Source organism: Notamacropus eugenii, chromosome 7, assembly GCF_028372415.1.
Source record: "Notamacropus eugenii isolate mMacEug1 chromosome 7, mMacEug1.pri_v2, whole genome shotgun sequence".
NCBI lineage: Eukaryota > Metazoa > Chordata > Mammalia > Diprotodontia > Macropodidae > Notamacropus > Notamacropus eugenii.
Genome location: NC_092878.1, coordinates 37,845,049 through 37,867,324, shown reverse-complemented (window position 1 = coordinate 37,867,324; position 22,276 = coordinate 37,845,049). Strand labels below are relative to the sequence as shown.

General features: G+C 40.5%; 1 protein-coding gene across 1 annotated transcript in view; it reads left to right on the top strand.

Annotated features, from left to right (window-relative positions):
- Positions 1–22,276, top strand: part of SLC24A4 (solute carrier family 24 member 4) — a 297,207-nt gene that overhangs the window by 239,129 nt on the left and 35,802 nt on the right. The window contains exon 13 of the mRNA XM_072624485.1: positions 21,450–21,616. Within this exon, the coding sequence (XP_072480586.1) occupies positions 21,450–21,616 (167 nt within the window). The remainder of the gene's footprint in view (positions 1–21,449; positions 21,617–22,276) is intronic.

The window sequence follows — 22,276 nt, the reverse complement described above, 5'->3', positions numbered from 1 at the left end:
CCTAGAGAAGTGCATGGCAAACTACCCCAGTGTCTTTGCCAAGATAAGCCCGAAAGGGCTCACGAAGAGTCAGGCATGATGGAAAAACAACTCAACAACCTCAACAAACAACATAGCAAGAAGGAATAAAATGTGTACCGCCAAGGAAAGGAAAGGATGCTCAACTATTGACTGTATTTTCTTCTCTAGTGGAAATCCTGATAGGCCAGGAGCAGTGAGGGAGAGACCATAGTGAGGGATAGATGAGGCAAAATCAGCTACAGCACGAACTTGGAAGCCTGCCTAGTAAAATCTGACTGAGTACTTAGGAAACTCTCTTTCCCTAAGAAGGGCCTCAGTTTCCCAATTCTGTCTGTAAAATGAAAAAGTTGGAACCTCCATCTATCATCACAGAATGTAGCAGAATAGCCAGAATGAACATCATCTCTTTACCTTGCCCAGTTCCCCATCTTCTTTTAAGTTCCTTCCTACTTTAAGTTTAAATTCTCTTCTATATTTTATGCATTCTAATGCCCCTTTTAGTGCTACCATTCCACAATCTTTTGCTAACATTTTATGATACTGCTAGTGAACTTTAAGGTACTCATTGGCAATTCTTGCTATAAAAGGGGAACATTCTATGTTTTCATCCCTTCAATGAGCTACCCTGGCTCCTATGCCACACAATTAAAAAAAACAAAACAAAAACCTGATGCACAGTGTTTCCTCTCCTACCTTCCAAGTAACAAGGAAATGCTTATTTGTAATCTGAAGGCCACAAGGAATGAGTGGGAGCTTTCTGACGTCCCTCTGGGAATCTCTCTTTGTGAATTTGTGCAAGGACAACACTTTGAAATCATCAATTATTTCCTTAGTTTTAGATTATCAGGAGCAAAGGGTTGAAAATTTCTCTCTCCATCTGCTTCCCATGTATTTTTGTAGGGCAGCCATGAGAAAAACCTCTGGTCTGTGTGCTCCAAGTCAAAATAAAATTAATGAGAAGTAGGCAATGAAAATGAAAATTTCAGCGTAACTCCAGCCCTGTCCTCATATTTCTTCTCTCATCACAATGATCTGAGCATATGGGTAGTGAGTTTGGGTGTATGTGTTGCAAGCAGGGAGATCATAGGGTTCCTAGTTCATTGGAACTAAAAGGAACCACCAAGGACATCTAGTCCAATGCCCTCATTTTACAGATGAAGAAAATGAAGGCTTAATTGCATTCTCTTATTGTAGCATCTGCAGAGGAGCAGAAGAAACTAAAGATAGCCCTGGAGGGGAAAGGAGAAGGAAATAAGCTTTATATAGTGCCTACTATGTGCTTCCTAGACACTGTGTTAAACACTTTTTAACAAATATCTCCTTTGGTCCTCACAACCCTGGGAGGTAGGTGCCATTATTATTCCCATTTTATAGTTGAGGAAATTGAGGCAAACGGACCTTAAGTGACTTGCTCAGGATCACACAGCTAACAAGTGCATGAGGCCAGACTTGAGTTGAGGTCTTCCTGACTACAGGCCCAGTGTTCTGCCTACTGTACCACCAGCTGCTTGCTGGAGGTTGGTATCAGGGGTGCAGTGAAGATGTTTATCAATTTTCCTGCTAAGGATAAACTTTGGGATTCTTGACTCTCAGCCTAGGTCTCTAACACCATAAGTGTTTGCCTTCATTTCCTCAGTTGTAAGAAAGAAATAACAGTAGCACTTACCTCCCCAAAGTGGTGAGGACCAAATTCAATTCAGTAAACATTAATTAAGCACTTCCTGTGTACTAGGTACAGTGTTAAATGCTGGGGATATGAAAAGAAGGAAAAGGTAGTCCCTGCCCTTGAGGAATGAAGTTAGGAAAGGCTTCCTGTAGAAGGTAGCATTTTATCTGGGACTTGGAGGAAACTGGGGAGGTCAGTAGTTGGAGTGGAGGAAGGGGAGCAGTCCAGACATGGGGGACAGTCAGAGAAAATGCCTAGGTCCAAGAAATGGAGTGTCTGGAACAGCCAGGAGGCCAGTGTTACTGAACAGAGAAGTATATGTAGAGGAGTAAGGTATATGAAGACTGAAAAGGTAGGAGATATCAGGTTATGAAGGGCTTTGAACACCAAACAGAGCATTTTGTGTTTGATTCTGGAGGTGATAGGGACCCAGTGGAGTTTACTAAGCAGGGAGGGTGATATGATCAGACTTGTATTTTAGGAAAATCATGTTAGTGGAGAATGAATTGAAGTAGGGAGAGTTCTGAGGCAGGCAGATCCACCAACAGACTATGACAATAATCCAGGCATGAGGTGATGAGGGTCTACACATGGCAGTGTCAGAGGAGAAAAGGGGATATATACCAGAGACGTTAAAAAGATGAAATTCACAGGCCTTGACAACAGCTAGGATCTGGTGGGGGGCTGCGGTGGAATGCGGTGAGAGGTAGTAAAAAACTCAGGATGATTCCCAAGTTATGAGGCTGAAGGACTAGGAGGATAGTGTTGCCCTTTATAGTAATAGGAGGTGAGGGAGAGTTTAGGGGGAAAGATAATGAGGTTTGTTTGGGAATATGAGTTTAAGATGTCTGCTGGACATCTAGTTTAAAATACCTTGAAAGGGAGCTGGAGAAAAAAAGACTGGAGGTCAACAGAGAGATTGGGGCAGGAAAGGTAGATTTGAAAATCATCAACGTAAAGAAGGCAATTAAATCTGTGAACATGGATCAGATCACCAAGTGAGATAGTATACAGGGAGAAAAGAACCCAGAGACACATGTGGATAGAGGGACTGATCTGGAAGAGGATCCAGCTAAAGAGACAGAGAAGGAATGGTCAGATAAGTACAAGGAGAACCAAATGAAACATTTGTTTAAAAAAATGCTTAGTATACTGCCTAGCACATAGTAGGCTCTATAGAAATGCTTTATTCCTTTCCCTTCCTTTAATAAGCAATGATTAATCCAAGTGAATCCAATGGTTGATCCAAATGAAATAACGTATGTAAAACTATTTGTCAACCTTAAAGTGCCAACTCAATCCAATTATTATTATAACTGTGGTCCTGTTGGTATGGATTTCAGGTTTGCTGATCATCTGAATGAGTCTGAGCAGGCTAGCCATACTTCCAAACCATTATTTCATTCTGAGTCATATTAGGATTTGTCAGCTGGTTTAATTAAGGGGAGACGAGTGGTCTTTGTTGGAATAGGTTTCTAATTATGGCAGCTAATCTTCTCAAGCAGAACCCTTTATAGTCCCTGTTTAATAGTGTCCTATCAATGTTATTAACTAGAGATCCCACAAAGATCTGAAGCTTTACAGAAAGAGAGATGGTAGGCCCACGTGCTTTGTCTTAGATCCTAAGAGAAGTACTGTTTTTCAGTTCTAGAGATAGAAGTCACAAAGTGTACTGGCAAGGTGGAGTGTGTCTGGAAGAGAGTAACCCCCACACAATGGTGACAGTAGAGGAAACCATGGCAAACAGGGAGCACTTGAAGGAACTGGGGATACTTAGCTTGGAGAAGAAAGGATTTAAGGGGGAACCAGAGAACTATCTTCAGGCATTTGAAGGGTTGTCAGACCCCTAATAACTGTATAACCTTGAGCAAGTGACTTAAACTTAATGTCTGTCTTCCTCAGTTTCCTCAACTGTAAAATAGAGAAAATTATCTCACAGGGTTATTGTGAAGATCAGATGAGGTAATATTTGTCAACACTTAGCATAGTGCTTAGTGTGTAGTAGGTATTTAATAAATGCTTATTCCCTTCCCCCTTACTATGTAGAAGAGGGCTTCCACTTCATTAGCTTGACTGTAAAGGACAGAATTATGAAAAGGGGAGAAGGTGCATGGAGGCCTATTTCAGTCAATATACAGATTAAAATAGGATGGACTGAGCCCTCCACTGTCTGGCTCTCACCTTTCCAACCTGATTTCATATTTCTCCATTTCACAATTCCACCTTGTAGTCCAACTGATCTCCTTCCCTTCTTGGCCTTCCTTCTCCTATCTCCACTTCTTTTCATAGCTGGTACTCCATGTGTGGATCATCCCTTCCCACAAGGATCCCTGGCTTCCTTGGAAGCACAATTCAACTGCCACGTTTCTTGTTTACTTGATGCTTTGTGACCCCATTTGAGGTTTTCTTGACAAAGCTACTGGAGCAATTCGCCATTTCCTTCTTCAGCTCATTTTACAGATGAGGAAACTGAGACAGTGACTTGCCTAGGGTCACACAGCTAGTAAGTGTCAGAGGCCAGATTTCCTGACTCCAGACAGGGCACTCCATCCTTTGTGCCACCTAGCTGCCTCTCAGCTGCTACCCCCTATCCAAAAACACTCCTTATTCCCCCAGTTGGTAGTGAACTCTCCATCTTATAATTACTTCACAAACTGCTCTACAAGTTTTGAGACACTGTATATTTTATATTTATAAATACATTTTATATTTTTTTTTTCCTATTTTCTTGTCAACGTATAGCTTCTATCCCTTGGTAGAATGGGAATTCCTTAAGAACAGAGACTTTGATTTTTGTCTTTGTATGTCTAGCAGCCAGCACGTAATAAATTTGTTGAATTGAATTGCCCCAGGAGGTAATAACAATACATAAACAAATGCACATATATACATGCATGCATAAAGTCTGTCAGTGAACCTACAAGCATTTATTGAGTGCTTCCTGTATGCCAGGCACTATGCTGGGGATACAAAGAAAATCAAAGACAGTACTTGTGGTCAAGAAGCTTGTAGTCTAATGGAGGAGAAAAAGCAAAAGACAATATACAAAATACCTAAAGGTTAATAATGCATTCCATAAATGTGAACTCCCCATCATTGATGGGGTATTTAAGCAAGGCTGAACTCATCTGGGATATTTTAGATAGGATTCATCCTCCAGGAAGGGGCTGGACCCAAGTGATCACTGAAGATGCTTTCAATTCTAGGATTCCAGGGTTCTAGTATTCTTTGATACTGAGGGTGGCACATGGCAATTTGCCTTTTCCCCAAGTTGACATGTGTTGGCATCCCACTGCCTCCATAAATATCCTCTAAGCTACATATGTGCTCCCAGGCCTGGGTAAGGTTGAAGCCATGAATTGCCTGAAGAAGGATTAAAATACAGGCAAAAACAGGAAATTGAACTCCTCCTGGTGGCAGCTCTTTACTTCCTTCTCCGAGGTATTAGGTAATGAAGACTGAATCTATAAGAAAGGACCAGGAGTAGTGGGAGGAAATGCTAAGGTAAAACACTTGGACTTATCAATATTGGAGCTACTCAGAAGCAGATACTTTTCACTTGTCCGTGGTCAAATGACCAGCTGTGTGTCAGAAATAGAATTTGAACCCAGGCCTTTCTGGCTGTAGACCTAGTGTGCTTTCTGTCATACTTTGTCGATAGTGCTAGGTGGTCAGTGGATAGCACACTAGGCCTGGAGTCAGGAAGACTCATCTTCCTGAGTTCAAATCTGGCCTCATACCCTGGGTGACCCTGGGCAAGTCATTTAACCTTGTTTGCCTTAGTTTCTTTATCTGTAAAATGAGGTGGAGAAGGAAATGGCAAAGTACTCCATTATCTTTGCCAAGAAAATCCCAAAAAGGGTCACAAAGAATCAGACACAACCGAAAAATGACTCATCAACAACAAAATGTTGTAACACAACACTTGAACTCAGGAGATGCCTAAGGTCAAATTGTCTTGTTTCTAAATCACCTTAAGCAAGCAGCTCGCTACAAAATTGTCCTGCAGTGTAGATGAGTGGGTGGAGTAACACAGGATGTCTAACATTAATACAAAAAAACCCAAAAGTTTATACAGAAGAATATTATGATGTGAGACAAAAGGGAAGAAGGAAGAACAGGAAAGCAGTTGATTAAATTATTTTGGAAGACTGTGGAGTTCATGTTTAACACCCACCTGGACATGGCGAGGCTTGAGTGGATCTGCTTCCAGTTTTGCTGTTATTCAGTTATGTCAGATGCTTCATGACCCTGTGGACCATAGCACTCCATGCCCATCTATCCTCCACTGTCTCCCAAAGTCTGTCCAAGTTCATGTTCGTTGCTTCAAGTAGCATCCATAATTTATCAGGCATTTGTCCATCAAATCAGTGTTTTGGGAAATAGCCTACTTTAGTGGTAAAAATCAAAAAAGGCCTAGGTAGACTGTCTGGGCAGACAATACTATCTGTAAAGTTTAAGAAATGAGACTAAACTAAGAACTACGTATGCTACCAAGAAAATATAATTTAGCTACCTAGTCTAAAAATGATCAACATCAATATTTTGTAACAGGTGTGGAGAAGATTGCCTCCTTTCTTAAAAAGAGAGATTAAGGATTTCGTAATTGTTTTACATCAAATTTCAATCTTTTTGTCAATTTTTTAGGTATTCAATTTGTAAAACACTCTGCTTTGTACTAGCATACAGAAAATAGGGTATTGATTTAAACTTTTCAAAGCCAGGTGATCAAGTACATTTGTAATAAAAGTCAATGGATCAAAAAAAGAAAGGAAGGAAGGAAGGGAGGAAGGAAGGAAGGAGGAAGGAAGGAAGGAAGGAAGGAAGGAAGGAAGGAAGGAAGGAAGGAAGGAAGGAAGGAAGGAAGGAAGGAAGGAAGGAGGGAGGGAGGGAGGGAGGGAGGAAGGAAGGAAAGAAGGGGGGAGAGAGAGAGAGAGAAAGGAAAGGGAGAGAAAGAAAGGAAGGAAGGAAGGAGATTAAAGACAGAACATACCTGGGAAATGTGTCCAAGTATCATGGAACTCAGAACACTTGGAAATTATTTGGGGAAAATATTCATGGGGAAACAGCTCTACATGTTACTTTCTAGCCTCAGACACTTACTAGCTGTGTGACTCTGGGTAAGTCACTTAATCCTGTTGACCTCAGTTTCCTCATCTGTAAAATGAGCTGGAGAAAGAAATGGCAAACTACTACATTGTCTTTGCCAAGAAAACCCCAGTTGAGATCACAGAGAAACAGACACAACTGTAGCTCACCACTTAAATTATTTTGCCTACCATCTCTTTGAAGGGGCTGAAAAACCAAGTTTTAAAACAAAGCCAGCCAGAATTCTTTTCCCTCTCCTTTTTTATAATTGACATCTTGGTGGGCTTTTTTCATAGGGTATGTTGGCTGTGACCTGCATCCAGTAACCTCCCCTCTTTCTAGCTGGGCTTCCTCATCTATAAAATTTGGGGGTGAACTAAATTCTCTAAAGCCCTTTCTGTCTCTAATAATTTCTGATTCTAGGTTATTGGTTTATATTCAAGTTTTAGCAACATTTCTAAAGTTATCACCACTGAAAGCGATCCCTCCATCCTCAAATTTGTCAGACTCCCCCTTTCCTTGGATTTCTCCTTTGCCCTTACTGCCCTCCCCCTTGTATCAGGTATTGGAACAAGTGATGGACCTGAAGGCAGAGATCTGGGTTGGAATCATAATTCAGCTATTTAGTAAATGTGTCTTTAGCAAGTCACTTAACTTCCCCGAACTCTGAACTTCCCTCTAGTACTTTTTCCTTCCTGTTTGAATGGTGTATCTTTAAAAAAACACACACACTTTTTGATGACTTTAGGTTTTACAACACTTACACATCCCACTGTATCTCTTCCCAGACTTTCTCAGAGAATTATTCCTCATAATAAAGACTTTAAGGGAAAAAACTGTTAAGCAAAACTGATCATCATATTGAAAAAGTCTAACATTATATGAAATGTCCCATTCCCATGGTTCCCCACCTTTGCAAAGAGGAAGGGGGAGGTGTCTCCTCATATCCCTTCTCTGGAGCCAAGGTTGGTTGTTATCATTTCACAGCATCCATAGTTTCCATTTCCATGTTGTCTTTTTCATTTATATCGCTGTAGTCACCATGTATATTGATTTCTTGGCTCTGTGTATACCATTTTGCCTCAGTTCATATGTGATTCCATGTTTGTCTGTATTTGTATTTTTTGTTGCTGTTCAGTCATTTCAGTCATGTCCAATTCTCCATGACCCTATTTGGGATTTTCTTGGCAAAAATTCTGGAGTGGTTTGCCAGTTCCTTCTCCAGCTCATCTGACAGATGAGGAAACTAAGGCAAACAAGGTTAAGTGACTTGTCTAGGGTCACACAGCTAGTAAGTAAGTGTCTGAGGCCACATTTGAATTCAGGTCTTCCTGACTCCAAACCCAGTGAACTGCACCACCTAGCTGCCATATTCATATTATTCAATACGATTCCATGATAGTCATACACCACAGTTTTCTTAGCCCTCTCCCAGTCAATGAGCATCTACCTCGTATTCAGTTCTTTGCTACCATAAAAAGTGTTCTGGTGGATCTGGAACCTTTCTTTTTGTCAGTGACCTCTTTGGGTCATACGCCTAGTAGTGGGATTTCTAGGTCAAAGTGTATGGATAATTAAATCACTTTCACCTCCATGTCTTCTTCAACCAAAAAAACGAAAGCCTTTGACACAGTTCTTAGGACAAAGCCTGGTACATAGTAAGTACTTAATAAATGTGTATTGATTGATTAACTAGATGATTCCCAAAGTTATTTCATCTCTAAAACCTACAACCCTCTGATCCAATGAATCAACCCTTTCTCCATCCCAGATTAAACTATATGCTTCTTGAAAGCAGGTCTATGTCATATCTACCTTTGTGTACCTTGTACATAGTACATTCTTGTAGCCAATGTTTATTTAATGGAATTGAACCAGCATGGAGAAAATGGAAGACTTCTGGGATTTTTTTATATGTTTTATGCTTCTGGGATTTTAGTTTTTGCCTCTGTCCCTGCTCCTTTCCTCAAACAGAACATGTTCCATGATTTTAAAAAAGAAAATCACTTGAGCAATTAGAGCCTTTTCATTATCCAAAATTCAGTAAGGGCTTGGAGAATAAAATGCTTGCAAACACCCACATCTACTCTTTGATCTTGGCTGCTGTTTGAGTGGATAATAGGGCCAGAACAACTGTTAGGAGACAATTTAGCCTTTCTGATTAGCTAATTTACATATTAAATTTCATACACTGATCCAATCAGCATTTTGCCCCCATAGAATAATTCTTTTCAGTGGAAATGTTCCTGTGCCTTTGACTGCTTTCAGACCTACCAGGTAAACTGTACTGTGCATTGTTTCACATCTCAGGGTCCAGCTGGAACAGAATGTTCCTATATTTGAAGTACTGATGTACAAGCAGGAAGCCTAATTAGGGCCCAAGAGAACTTTATTTAAAACAAAAAAACTACTATTACAGAGTTTTAAAGAGAAGGATTTTCATTTTCAATCCAAAGCAAAGGTAAATGCAGTGGGTTTATATATAGATTTAGAGCTGAAAGGGAATTTATCAGCCATCTGGTTCCTCCCCCACATTTTACAGATAAGGAAACTGAGACCCAGATAGCTTACTTGACTTGTCTGAAATCATACAGATATTAAGTAGCTGATAGAAGCTTTAAACCCAGGTCTTCTTGACCTCAAAACCTGTGTCTTATATATTGACTATACCAATTCAGCCCTATTTGTTTAGAGAATTCTAAACAAGCCATGGGAGAAGAATTAGGAAGCCTGATAATGGTGGGGAGGGCACTAGACTTAGGATGACACTGAATTTGAATCTGCTAATCAAATGACCTTGGGCACATCACTTCACTTGCTCAGGCTTTAGATTCCTCATTTTTCAAATCGGGCCTAATACTCATGCCACTTTGTAGGACTAAGTGTCATCTACATGTGAGGTGATATTGCGAATCTAAGAGCATGGCAGAGACATGCTGAGGCTGTGGCAGTCTAGTGCCGACTCATGAAGAGGAAAAGGAAAAATAGCATTAACCACCTGAATGTTTTACCCATGTAATGCCAGAACAGCCACATGTTGGCAAGCATCTAGCTGGCACACTGAAGTTTTCACTCTTCATCTGGATGTTTTCTGTTCAGTATGTGCCAATTAGTTAGCACATATGGAAGGCCCACTCCACAGAACCCTGTACTGGCACTGTGAGATTCAGTTCAAGAATTTAAAAAACACATAAGTGCCTACTGTTTTGCAAGACGTGCTGGCTTATGGAGCTATAGAGACAAAAACAAAATAATTCCTACCTTCAGAGAGCATACATGGAGCAGGGGGTGGGGTGGATTCAGAGGAGAAAGGAGAAACATATAGATAAGCCTAATATCAACCATTCAACATGCACTTTTATTGTTATTCAGTTGTTTCAGTCATGTGTGATCCCCTATTTAGGGTTTTCTTGGCAAAGATATACTACAGCGGTTTGCCATCACCTTCTCCAACTCCTTTTACAGATGAGCAAACTGAGGCACAGGGTTAAGTGACTTGCCCAGGGTCACCCAGCTAGTAAGTGTCTGAGGTCAGATTTGAACTTAGGAAGATGAGTCTTCTTGACTCCACACCCTGTGCTCTGTCTATCCACTGCACCACATAACTGCCCAGTATTGATAAGTAGCTTGGCATAATACAAAGCATACTAGACTGAAAGTCAAGAGACCTCCATTCAAGCTCCACCACAGCCCATCTGTAGTTCTGGACAATCACCTGGCCCTTGAGTGTCTCAGTTTCTTTAACTAAAAAACGGGTATAATACTTGCACTGCCTGTTGGAGAGAACAACATGTACACATATAAGTATGTGCAAAGTAGACACAAATTAAATTGCGGAAAGAGAGAGTACTAACTGGGGGAATCCAGTATAGCTCCATGGAATAGCTGAGCTGAGCCTTGAAGGAAGGCAAAGATTCCAAAAGGTGAAGATGAGAAATAAGGTATTCCAGGAATGGAGACCAACCTTAGTAAATAAATGCATGGAGAAAAGAATGATGGAATGCTGACTGTAGGGCTCCAATCAATTGATAAGTACCTAGTAAGTCCTTACAATGAGCTAGGTACTGAGCTAGAAGCTGGGCCTACTTATTTGGCAGAAACTACTAGTTAGAACTAGAGTTTGGGAAGGGGAGTGGTAATAATAAGGCTGGGATTTGTTTTAATTCTTCTATGCAACATGACTAATGTGAAAGTGTGGTTAATAAGAATGTATGTGTAGAATACATATAAGATTGCAAGCCATTTTGGGGAGGGAGGGAGAAGGAACGGGGAGAAAATTTAAGACATATGGAAGTGATTGTTGAAAACTGAAAAGAAATAAATTAACTAAATTTTTCAAATAAATAAATAAGGCTGGGAAGGTAGGTAGGAATCAGATGGGGGAGGGCCTTACATGCCAGGCTGGTTGCATCCTATTCAGGCAGAGGCAAGTCAATGGTTTTTCAGGGGGAGGGGGTGACATGGTCATACCCATGCCTTAGAAAGATTATTTTGGAAGCTATGTGGGGATTGAATTAGAGAGAGAAGAAACTCAAAGCAGAAAGACCAAGAAGGGGCTGTTACAGAAAGATGATGACGCAAAAGGTGAACGTGTTTGAAGAGCCCTCAACGTTGCTATTAACTCTTCAAGTACACAGACATGGTTTGGCATAGAGAAGATGATTATGGGATAAATACTGAATTTCCTGCTACTAGAGAGTCAGGAAGACTTATCTTCCTGAGTTCAAATCTGGCCACAGATACTTACTAGCTGGGTGACCCTGGGCAAGTCACTTAACCCTGTTGGCCTCAGTTTCCTCATCTGTAAAATGAGCTAGAGAAGGAAATGGCAATCTGCTCCAGTATCTTTGACAAGAAAACCCCAAATAGAGTCATGAAGTCAGATATGACTGATAACATAAAAATGAAAAGAAGAGTGATGCAATCTCTACCGTTTGAGGAGTTGACAGTCTAGTTGGGAAAACAATAGTTGGATGTGAAGATGAATTTCAGCATTCAAATACTGATGTCAGTATGACTTTTGGCAAGCCATTTCACTTCTACGGGGCTCCTTTTACTCCATCGTAAACATCAAAGAGACAGTACTACATTATGTTTAAACTCTCTTATAGCTGTCGGTCCTGTGATCTGTGGTCCCTTTCAGCTCTAGCCTTCAATTAAATTAATATTTATTTAGCTTGTAGTCTGTGACTAAGGCACTGGTACTATTCTATTTCTAAATGTATTCTAGAATACCACTAACTATTCTCTCTTGACCTCAGTTTCCTTATCTGTGAAATGAGGGAATTGGACGAGGTGAATTCTAAAAGCCCTTCCAGGTCTGAGTCCTGTCTCTGCTACTTTTTGTAGCTAGAACTCTTACAGTACTCTTCCCCTCATTACAACATTCACCAGTCCAGAAAAGACAAGCTGAATGACTCTGTTTGGGGATAGTCAGCATGGCAACCAAACAATAGATGAAACCTTACTGGCAGAAGACAAAGGTTGACTTTGCACATCATGGCAGTAGTTCAGCCATATGAAAATACGTTTCACCTTATAAAAATCCAGTGTACCAAAAACCAGTCTGAATTTAAGCAGCAAAATGGTAGGTAGGCATGTATAATTTCTTTTGTATAACTTCCTCCCCTTAGAAAAGATTTTGCCACCATCTTTAGAAAAGAAGATTTTATTTGAGCATTTAAAATAGATTTCAGTTAGTTATAGAATGCTCTAAACAGTGTATCCCAACATTTCAGATAATAACAGCTCATATCTTTATAAGGCTTCATAAGGCTTTCCTCACAACAACCATGAAAAATAATTTCTGTGTTATTATGCCCATTTTACAAATGGAGAAATTGAGTCTCACAGAAGTAAAGTGATTTGTCTGCAGTCACACACAGTGTTGGAGCTAGGATCCGGATCTAAGTTTCTTAATTCCAAATCCAGTTCTCTTTCCACTCAGCTTCAAAGCACTTGGCAGTGCTGTGCACGTCGGATTGCTTAGTATATCTTTGTTCAATTGTTTTGGACAAGTGACTTAGACCCAAGGGTCTTTGACCCAAGGGATACATCTGGTTTGTCACCTATTTCTGTAGGGTCTGTGAATTCATCAGATCATAGTTTGCCAGCCCCTGGCTTAGACAAATGGCAATATCTTGGACAAAGGTCTTTTTACAGATGAGGCACCTGAAGAGACTCTATAGTTAGTGGAAAATTCAAGGATAAATTCAGGCTAGACTGTTGTGATGGCATCAGTATAGTTTGTTGTTTTTGTTGTACTTGATAAGCTCTGGGATGGAAAAAATAAACAGCTTGTTAAGGACTGTGTGGTATTTTAGCAACAGATGAGAAATAGCCCCAGGGACCAGCCTACCTGCTTTATTGACATGTCCAAGACCCAAAGCATAAAAGATAGTTGGGCAAAAACCAGAACAACAGATTACCGCTAGCAACCTAATAAAGAAAGTTCATTTCTCTAATGAGGGGTTGGAGGCAGAAGTATGCACACCTGTCCTCAAATCACTGAATCTCAGAGTTGGAAAGGACCTGAGAGGTATTCTAAACTAACCCCTAATTTAGAAAAAATCCTTTCTCAATAGGATATCGCTAACAATAATTATCCTGTCAATTCTAGCAGAATTCCAGTGATTGAGAAACCACTACCTCCTCAGAAAGCTCAATCTTTTTTAAAGTTACTCATTAACCAGAAGCTCTTCATCATATAAAGCCTTAATTACCCTCTCCCAACTTTCAGTCATTGCTTTTAGTTCTCTCTGGAGTCAAGCAAAACAAGTCTAATCCCTTTTATTTTTCATTCCCTCCTTCCTACCTCTTCTCCTTCCTTCCTTTTTTCTCACCTTCTTTTCTTCTCACTTCCTATCTTCCTCCCTTCCATCCTTCCTTCCTTTCTTCCCTTCATCCTTCCCTCCTTCCTTCCATCCATCCTTCCCTCTTTCCTTCCTTCCTTTCTGCCCTTCTTCCTTCCTTTCCTCCTAAGTAAGGGACCTCAGAGGTAATACCTGAACAAGCATCCTATCTGCAGTACACTCCAAAAAAGGTCATTCAGCCTTTTCTTGAAGATCTCTAACAAAAGATACTTCCCAAGATAGCCCACTTCACTTTTATATAGCTCTAATAGTTAGAAAAGGAAGGGAAGGGCAGGGGAGGGAAGGAAGAAAGTCAGTCACAGTGCTGCTGTGCTAATTACCTAAGGGACAAGAGAGCATTGTGTCAAAGTGCTGTACAAACATAAGAGAGAAGTCCAGAGCACCTAGTTCAAGTCCTGGCAGTGTTATTCACTATCTGGGTGGTGATCTTTAGACCACAGTTCCTTCTTCTATAAAATTCAGGAACTGGACCAGGTGGCCTCTTAGGTCCATTCCAGCTCTAAATCTATGATCTAATTATTTCCTTAGGATGATAAAAAAAAAATTGGTTCCAGAGTTAAAATACAGAGTAGTTTTCAGGAGGCAAAGTGGAGGTGGGTGGGTGGTGCCTTGGCTTTGGTTTGGTTTGTTTATAAAAGGCAGAAGCATGAAAAGTCACACCTTCCATCGATGTCAGTTTCCTAAAAATTGAAGTTGGGGAAAAATGCTCTCAGGGAGACAGAGTGTTAGAGTTAGAAAACGTGTCTTGTCTGGCTTCGCCTTAGGAGCAGCAGCATTTCCGAAGTGCCATCCATGCAATGCTCATGGGGTGTTTGAGAACTGAGACTCAGAATTTAGAGATGCCCAGAATGGAAAGCAGGAGGCTTCTGTGTGTTGTACACATAGTGTGTCACAAACATTCTGTCATTTGATCTTCACAGTAATCCTGTGGCAGTTGGCAGAGCCAGGATTATAAATTATAAAAGTGACACAAGACTTTTGAGATCATAAGGGTGTCTTAGGTTCCTTAGGCAGATTTTGGCTGATGGCACCATGGGTGTACAAGGTTTATCGAATAGTGGTAGAGATGAGAAGTGATCAGAAAAGGACTAATTCTTATATTTCTCAAATGGAAGAGAGATGGCATGCTCCTCTGAATGATGCATATTCTGATCTAAAAATCAAAGAATTATGATGTGTTGATGTTAGAAGAGACTTTGGGAAAATAAACACAAAGACTCATCTGAGTGACCTTAAAATCATAGAACTATAGAATGATTGGGGTTAGAGATGGTTTCATTTTTGTTTGTGTATCCCTACCCAGTGCCAATCACAAAGTCTTGTATACAGTAAGTGTTTAATAAATGTTTGTTAAACTTAATTATTACATTAAAAACTTTTTCAGAGTGAGAGAAGACATAAGTAAGCTCCATACCCTCCTATACCAAGGGGATCCTTAGGATATAGCATCATAGATGATGGAAGAAGGAATGTTGGATCTGGAGAGACCATTGAGGCCAATATCTATATTTCATGAGAGGAAAAGTATTTGGTGACAGGGCAAGGATTGGAATATAGATTCCAACTCTTGGCTCAGTATTTTTTCCACTAATCTCACATGGCATCATTTGAGGATTTGCCTGTCCTGAAATGGAGTGATGGAAAAATGTGTGATATCATAACAATTCCCAAAGAAGCATTAGATGATACATGGCTTATAATTCAAGTCAACAAGCATTTATTAGACATCTGTTTTGTGCAAGGCATTGGACTAGGTAGGCCCAAAAACAAGCATGAGAACAATCCCTGAACTTAAGAAACTTATATTCAGTTAGGAGTATATAAGATGCATATAGATGTGCAAATAGAAGATACATCTAAAGTAATTTTATAACAGGAGTAGATAGCACCAGTATCTGGGGTAATCACTGGGACTTGTAGAAGAGGTAGCCTCTGCAATGAACCTTGAAGTAATTCTGAGAATCAAACAGTGGGGTGGGTGGTTGCCCTTAGCTCTTGAAGAGGACCAAAATGGCATCACTAGGCTAGAGTCAGATTTCAGTGTGTCCAACTGTAGCTGATAAGACCTGTGCTAGTTCAGAATGTTCTACCACAGGTTGAACACCAATAGTCCATGTGAACATTTGGGGTGGATTCTCTAAATTTGCGCATATTGTGTTTCTTTTGAGCTGTTTCAATTCTGCTTTGTATAGAGCACAGCATCTTTTCTGATATGGGCATGCCATGCTGGGCAGTCCTGTTCCAGTGTCTCCCATGTCACACAATCAATCCCCAAGTTCTTAAGAGAGACCTTGAGAATGTCTCTGTATCACTTCTTCTGACCACCATGTGATAGCCTACCCTTGCAAATTCTCCATAATATAGTCTTTTTGGCAAGCATATATTTTGCATTCAAACAATGTGGCCAGCCCATCGGAGTTGTGCTCTCTGAAGCAGAATTTGAATGTTTGGCAGTTTAGTTTGAGAAATCCTGCCAGGTGATCTTCAGAATCTTCCTAAGACAATTCAAATGGAAACAATTTAGTTTCCTGGTTTGGTGCTGGTATACTGTCCATGTTTCACAGGCATAAAACAATGAGGTCAACACAACAGCTGTGTAGACCTTCAGTTTAGTAGACAGTCTAATATCTTTTCTTTCCCATTCTTTCCAGCCTTTACAAAGATGTCGCAGTGGGAGATAACATAACAAATAATAATTAGGCCAGTATGACTGGAATATGGAATCCATTTGGCAGAAATAATATGAAGTCAGTCTGGAAAGATGGAATGGAGTCAAATAGAAAAGCTTTAAATTCCAAACGGAAGATCTTATAATTATTTTATCCTAGAAATAATAGGGAGGTATTAAAGCTACTTAAGCAGGACTATGACAGGGTCAGACCCAAGTTCAAATTTGACCTCAGACACTTACCAGCTGTGTGACCCTGGGCAAGTCACCTAATCCTGTTTGCCTCCATTTCTTCATCTGTAAAGTGATCTAGAGAAGGAAATGGCAAACCACTCCAGTATCTGTACCAAGAAAACCCCCAACGGGGTCACGGGCAATCAGATATAACTAAAATGACTCAACAACATTAATAATAGGACATTATTGTAATTGTTGTGTTCCATAAAATAACTTGTCCGTATTTCGTTCTGAATATAGATTAAAGCCTTAAGCAAAGGAATAAGGTTTTGACAAGGAAGTTTATCAACAGAAAGTTAGAGGAGGTATGTAGGTTTAGCAGGGCCTTTCCCATGTTCTCAAAACCTGCCCTTTCTGGTATAGAACAAAATACTGTAATAGAGCAGTTGACTAGAAGTCATGAGATGTGAATTATATGACTTGGGCAAATGACTTTGCCTCTCTAAGCCTCAGTTTCCTCATCTGTAAGACGGGAGGAAATGGTGACATTCACCGAGGTGATCTGGAATTCCCCACCAGCTCTCTGATTCTAGGAGGCTCTGCTGTATTCTACTTTTAATGATCACAAAATGATTCCCACGTGCAGTAATTCAACCATTCCCCCTAATTGGAGTGTTTAATTAGTTAACGGTCCAAATTAATTTGGTTAAAATTTTTAAATGGCAACTACATCTGTTGTTAATTTTTCCCCCTCCAATAGGATTAGCCATCTGCTTCATGACAGCTCATCTAAAAACATTTTTCATATAATTAAATTGTCATTATCCACTTGAAAGAAGAACCCTCTGTTTGCTCAGCAAAAGGAGAAGCCATGTAAGATGTAGGAACACACATCTCCATTGCTTATTTTCAGATATCAAGCAGTTAATTAACAACAAGTTTTTACCGGGAGCCTCCCCTGTGGCCTGTCCTGCATTAGGTTACTGCAGAAGATCAAAAAGGAACTGCACATTCCTTGTCTATAAGGAGAATGCAGCCTAGCAAGACAAACAAGAGATGCTTATATATGTGAAGGACTTAGTAGATAAGTGTGGAAGATAATGGAATGCCAGCAGTGAAAGGGACCCATAGGGATTGCCCGCTCCATCCAGTCTTTTTAGAGGTGGTGAGGCCTGACAGTGCAATTCATACAGATCGTAGGATTTTTCCTTAAAATAAAAAGGAGACTTGACCCAGGTTCTCTATGCATTTTAATTCCTACACTTAATGGCATCTGCCTTTCTAATTGAGTGAGTCTATGTCCAAAATAAGAAAGGAAAAAAGGAGAAAATTCATGTATGGAATTTATGTTAAAGTTTGTAAAGAGCTTTTTACATATATTAACTCATTTTATTCTCACAACTCTCCCGTGAGGTAGGTGCTATTATTATTTCCATTTTAAATATGAGGAAACTGTGGCACAGAGAAGTTAAGCAACTTGCCCAAGGTCTCACAGCTAATCAGTGCCCGAGGCAGGATTCAAACTCAGGTCTTTCTGACTCCCAGTCCCACACTTTCTCCGCTGTTCCCTCGGCAACGAGGTGGCAAAGTGGACATAGCAATGTACCTGGAGTTGAACAGGCCTGAGTTCAAATCCTATTATTTCTTTGTTGTTATTCCATGGTTTTCAGTTGTGTCCAACTCTGTGACCCCATTTAGTTACTGGAGTAGTTTGCCATTTCCTTTTCCAGATCATTTTACAGTTGAGGAAACTGAGACAGACAAGGTTAACTTGCCCAGGGTCACACAGCTTAGGAAGATGAATCTTCCTTAACTCCAGATCGAGCACTCTATCCACTGCACCACCTAGCTGCCCCTAGGATTACTACCTAGCTTTTCCTTTTGTACAGGAGGATAATCATCTCTGAAATCTGCCAGTGATATTTTTGCCTGTTTCCCAACCTTTCCAGGGGCCTCTCTGGGACAGTAATTGGTGAGGAAATAGATGGTATCTGTTAACCTCCATTTACAAACATACATTTTGAAATCCTTGAGCATTGTAACTGGCTGAGGGGTTAGAAGAGTGAGGAAAGGAAAGGGAGAGAGGTTCTGCTTCATCTGTTTCTAATGGCTAAGTTCTAAGAATTTTTTCTAGAACCCAGGACTTTATCGCTCACACAAGTAACCATTAGCTTAAAGCAAGCCTCTTGGCAAAACAAAGACTAAAGGTGCCAATTTTCTCATGGTCTGAATTTCTGATTAAATTAAAGTAATCAAATTAAATTTTTACCTCCCCAAAACAGATTAGAGCCTTTTTTTCAGTACTTCAATACACCTAGATAGATAGATGGACGGATAGATAGATAGATAGATAGATAGATAGATAGATAGATAGATAGATAGATAGATAGATAGATGATAGATAGATAGGTAGATAGATAGATAGCCAGATAGATAGATAGCCATCATAAATAGATGAATATGATAGAGAGGTGGATGAATGGATGGATGGATGGATAAGAGACAGAGAGAAGAGAAAGCATTTGTTAGGTTCTTACCATGTTCTAGGCACTGTAGTGTTAGACCTATGATGTAGGCAATCAAACAAATGCCAGGGGGCTGGGCCGCTAGCACAGGCCCAGTGCAGGGAAATGATTTGTCCATGGTGAAATAGATATGGCAAAGGCAAGTCTAGAACCTGGGTCTTTTGACTTACTGACCAGTACTCTCACTACTATGCCATACTGATCCTCGCTCTCCATCTCCCATCCATCACCTTCTTTGTATTTCTGGCTCCAGATAGATGTGTAAAAGACTCAGAGAAGAAATTCAGGTTCAGCATTAAGAAAATATTGCAGTTAGAGCTGTTACAAAGCAGAATGCGCTATTTCAGGAGATATTTGGTTCCCCTTCTCTGGAGGCGTTTGAGAGGAGGCAAGATGACCAGATGGTAGAGGTTCCTGGAATACAAGTGAAGATTATACTCAGTCTGTACAGTGCTGCAATTCTGTGATTCTAGTTGGTAACAACCAAAGACAAGTTCTCTTTGCCAAGCCCATTGCAATAGTCCTCTTTTTCTTTTTCTTTTTTATTTTCTTTTGGAGGCCATCAGGGTTAAGTGCTTGCCCAACATCACACAGCTAGTAAGTGTCTGAGGCTGGACTTGAACTCACATCCTCCTGACTCCAGGGCCGGTGATCTGTCTGTCCACTGTGCCACCTAGTTGCCCCTCTAACAGTCTTCTAATAGGCATATTGTTTGTTTTGCCAAATTCTCTGCCCTTCAATCCATCCTTCATATGCTACTAGACTCATCTTTCTTTTCATGTCACTCTTCCACTCAAAATCTTTAAGTAGCTCCCTATTGCCAACCAAGGTCTACTAAGCAGGTACAGGGGATATACAGGCACTCAATCCATCTAGCCTAAGGTGACTGAGGGCCTGGAATCAGAAAGACCTAAGTTCAAATCCATCCTTAAAAGTTAATAGCTTCGTGATCCTGAGCAAGTCATTTAACCCTAATTACCTCTTTAAAAAAAAAAGGTAGGATTTGGCTCAGACAACTGAGGAAGTCAAGACTGGGGAAACTGAGAAACCACATGAGCACAGGTATAGATGTGGGTGAGCATGGTGAGTAGCAAAGGCTGGTCTCATGAGAACAGAGGAATCCTCTTAGGCTAGAGTGGGTGATAGAGTTGGCAAAGTCGGGTGAGGCCAGATTTTAGGGCATTTGAGAAACCAAGTCTAGTAATCCACGTTCTGCCATGTAGGAAGAACCTCTTTTTAAAACCACCCTCAGAATAGTTAATGTAACATGATAGAAATCACACAGTTGTTACTCTGTGTTTTTAAGAAACTGCTGCATCATGATGAATTAGCCTAAATAGAAGGAATACCGACTTGCAAACCAGGGTACTTGTGCCCAGGTGCCAACCTTGCCCGCTAGTTTGTCTGTGGGTAATCTTGGATGAAGGCCCACCTCTCCGGTCCTCAGTTTCCTTATGTGTAACAGCAGTAGGTTGGACTAGATCATTTCAAAGAACTCCGTCAACGAGAAGATTCTGTCTCAGATTTTGTCTCTTGTGGAGGCTTTATTTGGAGTGATTAAAAAAGGGAGGGATCAATGGTGTCATGGAAAGAGCACTGAATTTGGAAATAGAGAATCAAATCCTGCTACTTACCATCAACCTTGAATGGATCATTTAGCTTTTCTAGGCTTTAATTTCCTCATCTATAACATGAAATGGGGAAGAAGAGGCTGAATCAAGGAAAAATCATCTGGGATCCCTAAATTTCTTTTTTTTAATATTTTGATAACTGTATTTCAACATAATTGGTTTTCTTTGTAATCCTATGGATTTTTTGATGCATTTTAAAACATTATTTTGAGGAGAGAACCATGCTCAGACTGCCAAAGGGGCCGTAACCCAAAACAGGTTTAGAAATAGAAAACAGATTAGATGAGATTTAAAGTCCTCACCAACTCTACATTCTTTGTAAAATTTCAGGAGATAGGGAGGCAGAGCATAGGCAATATTTAGGTTGGTTTTTGTTTTTTTTAGTTTAGACGTGTTAAAAGGTGAAAGGCTACATGACCGTGTTTTTTTGGTGGGTTGTTTTGTTTTGTTTTTAATAGCCTTTCTAAGGTCAGAAGCTTAGCATAAATACACATTGACTCTCAGTCATTAACAAAGCCATCTCTGTTCTGTTACATTAATGTATGCAGTTTGAAGCCAGGTACTGGCCTGAATTCATCGCCTAGGAAGTAGAAGCAAGTAAAATAAGAGAGAGCTAGCAAGGGCTTGTGGAAGGAACAGTGTGGCTCTGGTGACCTTGGGGGAGTACCTGGCCCACTCTGGACCTCAGGTTCCTCATCTGTAACACAAGGATGTTAGACTCTGATCTACAAGGTTTTAGCTGCTAGTTCTAAACTCTCAGATTCCCAACTCCTCTCCTGCTCCTCATTTCTATCTCTTCAGAGGCACCCATGGACCGAGCAAAGTGGATCTTCAGCTGGCCGCTGATATTCCTACTGTTTATCACCGTCCCAAATTGTAGCAAGCCACGCTGGGAGAAGTTTTTCATGGTTACCTTCATTCTCTCCACCCTTTGGATTGCTGTGTTTTCCTATTTAATGGTGTGGCTGGTAAGTGATGGGTCATGGTTGTTCAGTCATTTCCATCGTGGCTGACTATGATTCCATGTGGAGTTTTCTTGGCAAAGATACTGGCATAATTTTCCATTTCTTTCTCTAGCTCATTTTAAAAGTGAGGGAACTGAAGGAAACAGAGTTAAATGATTTGCCTGGGGTCACACAGCTATTAGTGTCCAAGGCCAGATTTGAACTCAGGAAGATGAGTCTTCCTGACTCCAGGCCTGGCACTCTGTGCACTAAGGTGCTACCTAGCTGCCCTTTTATACTTCCAGTGATGAGGAATTAACCTCTTTCTGTTTTGGGGCAATGCTAGTTGATAGGCATTTTTTCCTTACATTGATCTGAAATCTGCCTCCCTGCAACCTTCCCCCATCACTTCTAATTCTGTCTTCTGGGTTTGGTTTTTTTCTTCTTGTCCCCCCTTTTCTGAGCCCCTGGTTTCTTCTTCCTTCACTGTCTTCACCACACCAGAAGTATTTCAATGAGCACCCAACCCAGGCTTACCAAAAATCCCAGGGGCCTCCACATTATCTCTCTATCCTTCCTTGCCACTCACTCATGCTATCCCAGCATTCCCAGACTTTCAGGACAGTGATCTCAGCAAGGACAAACTGATTAAACGAATTAAATTCAGCAAACATTTAGCAAATG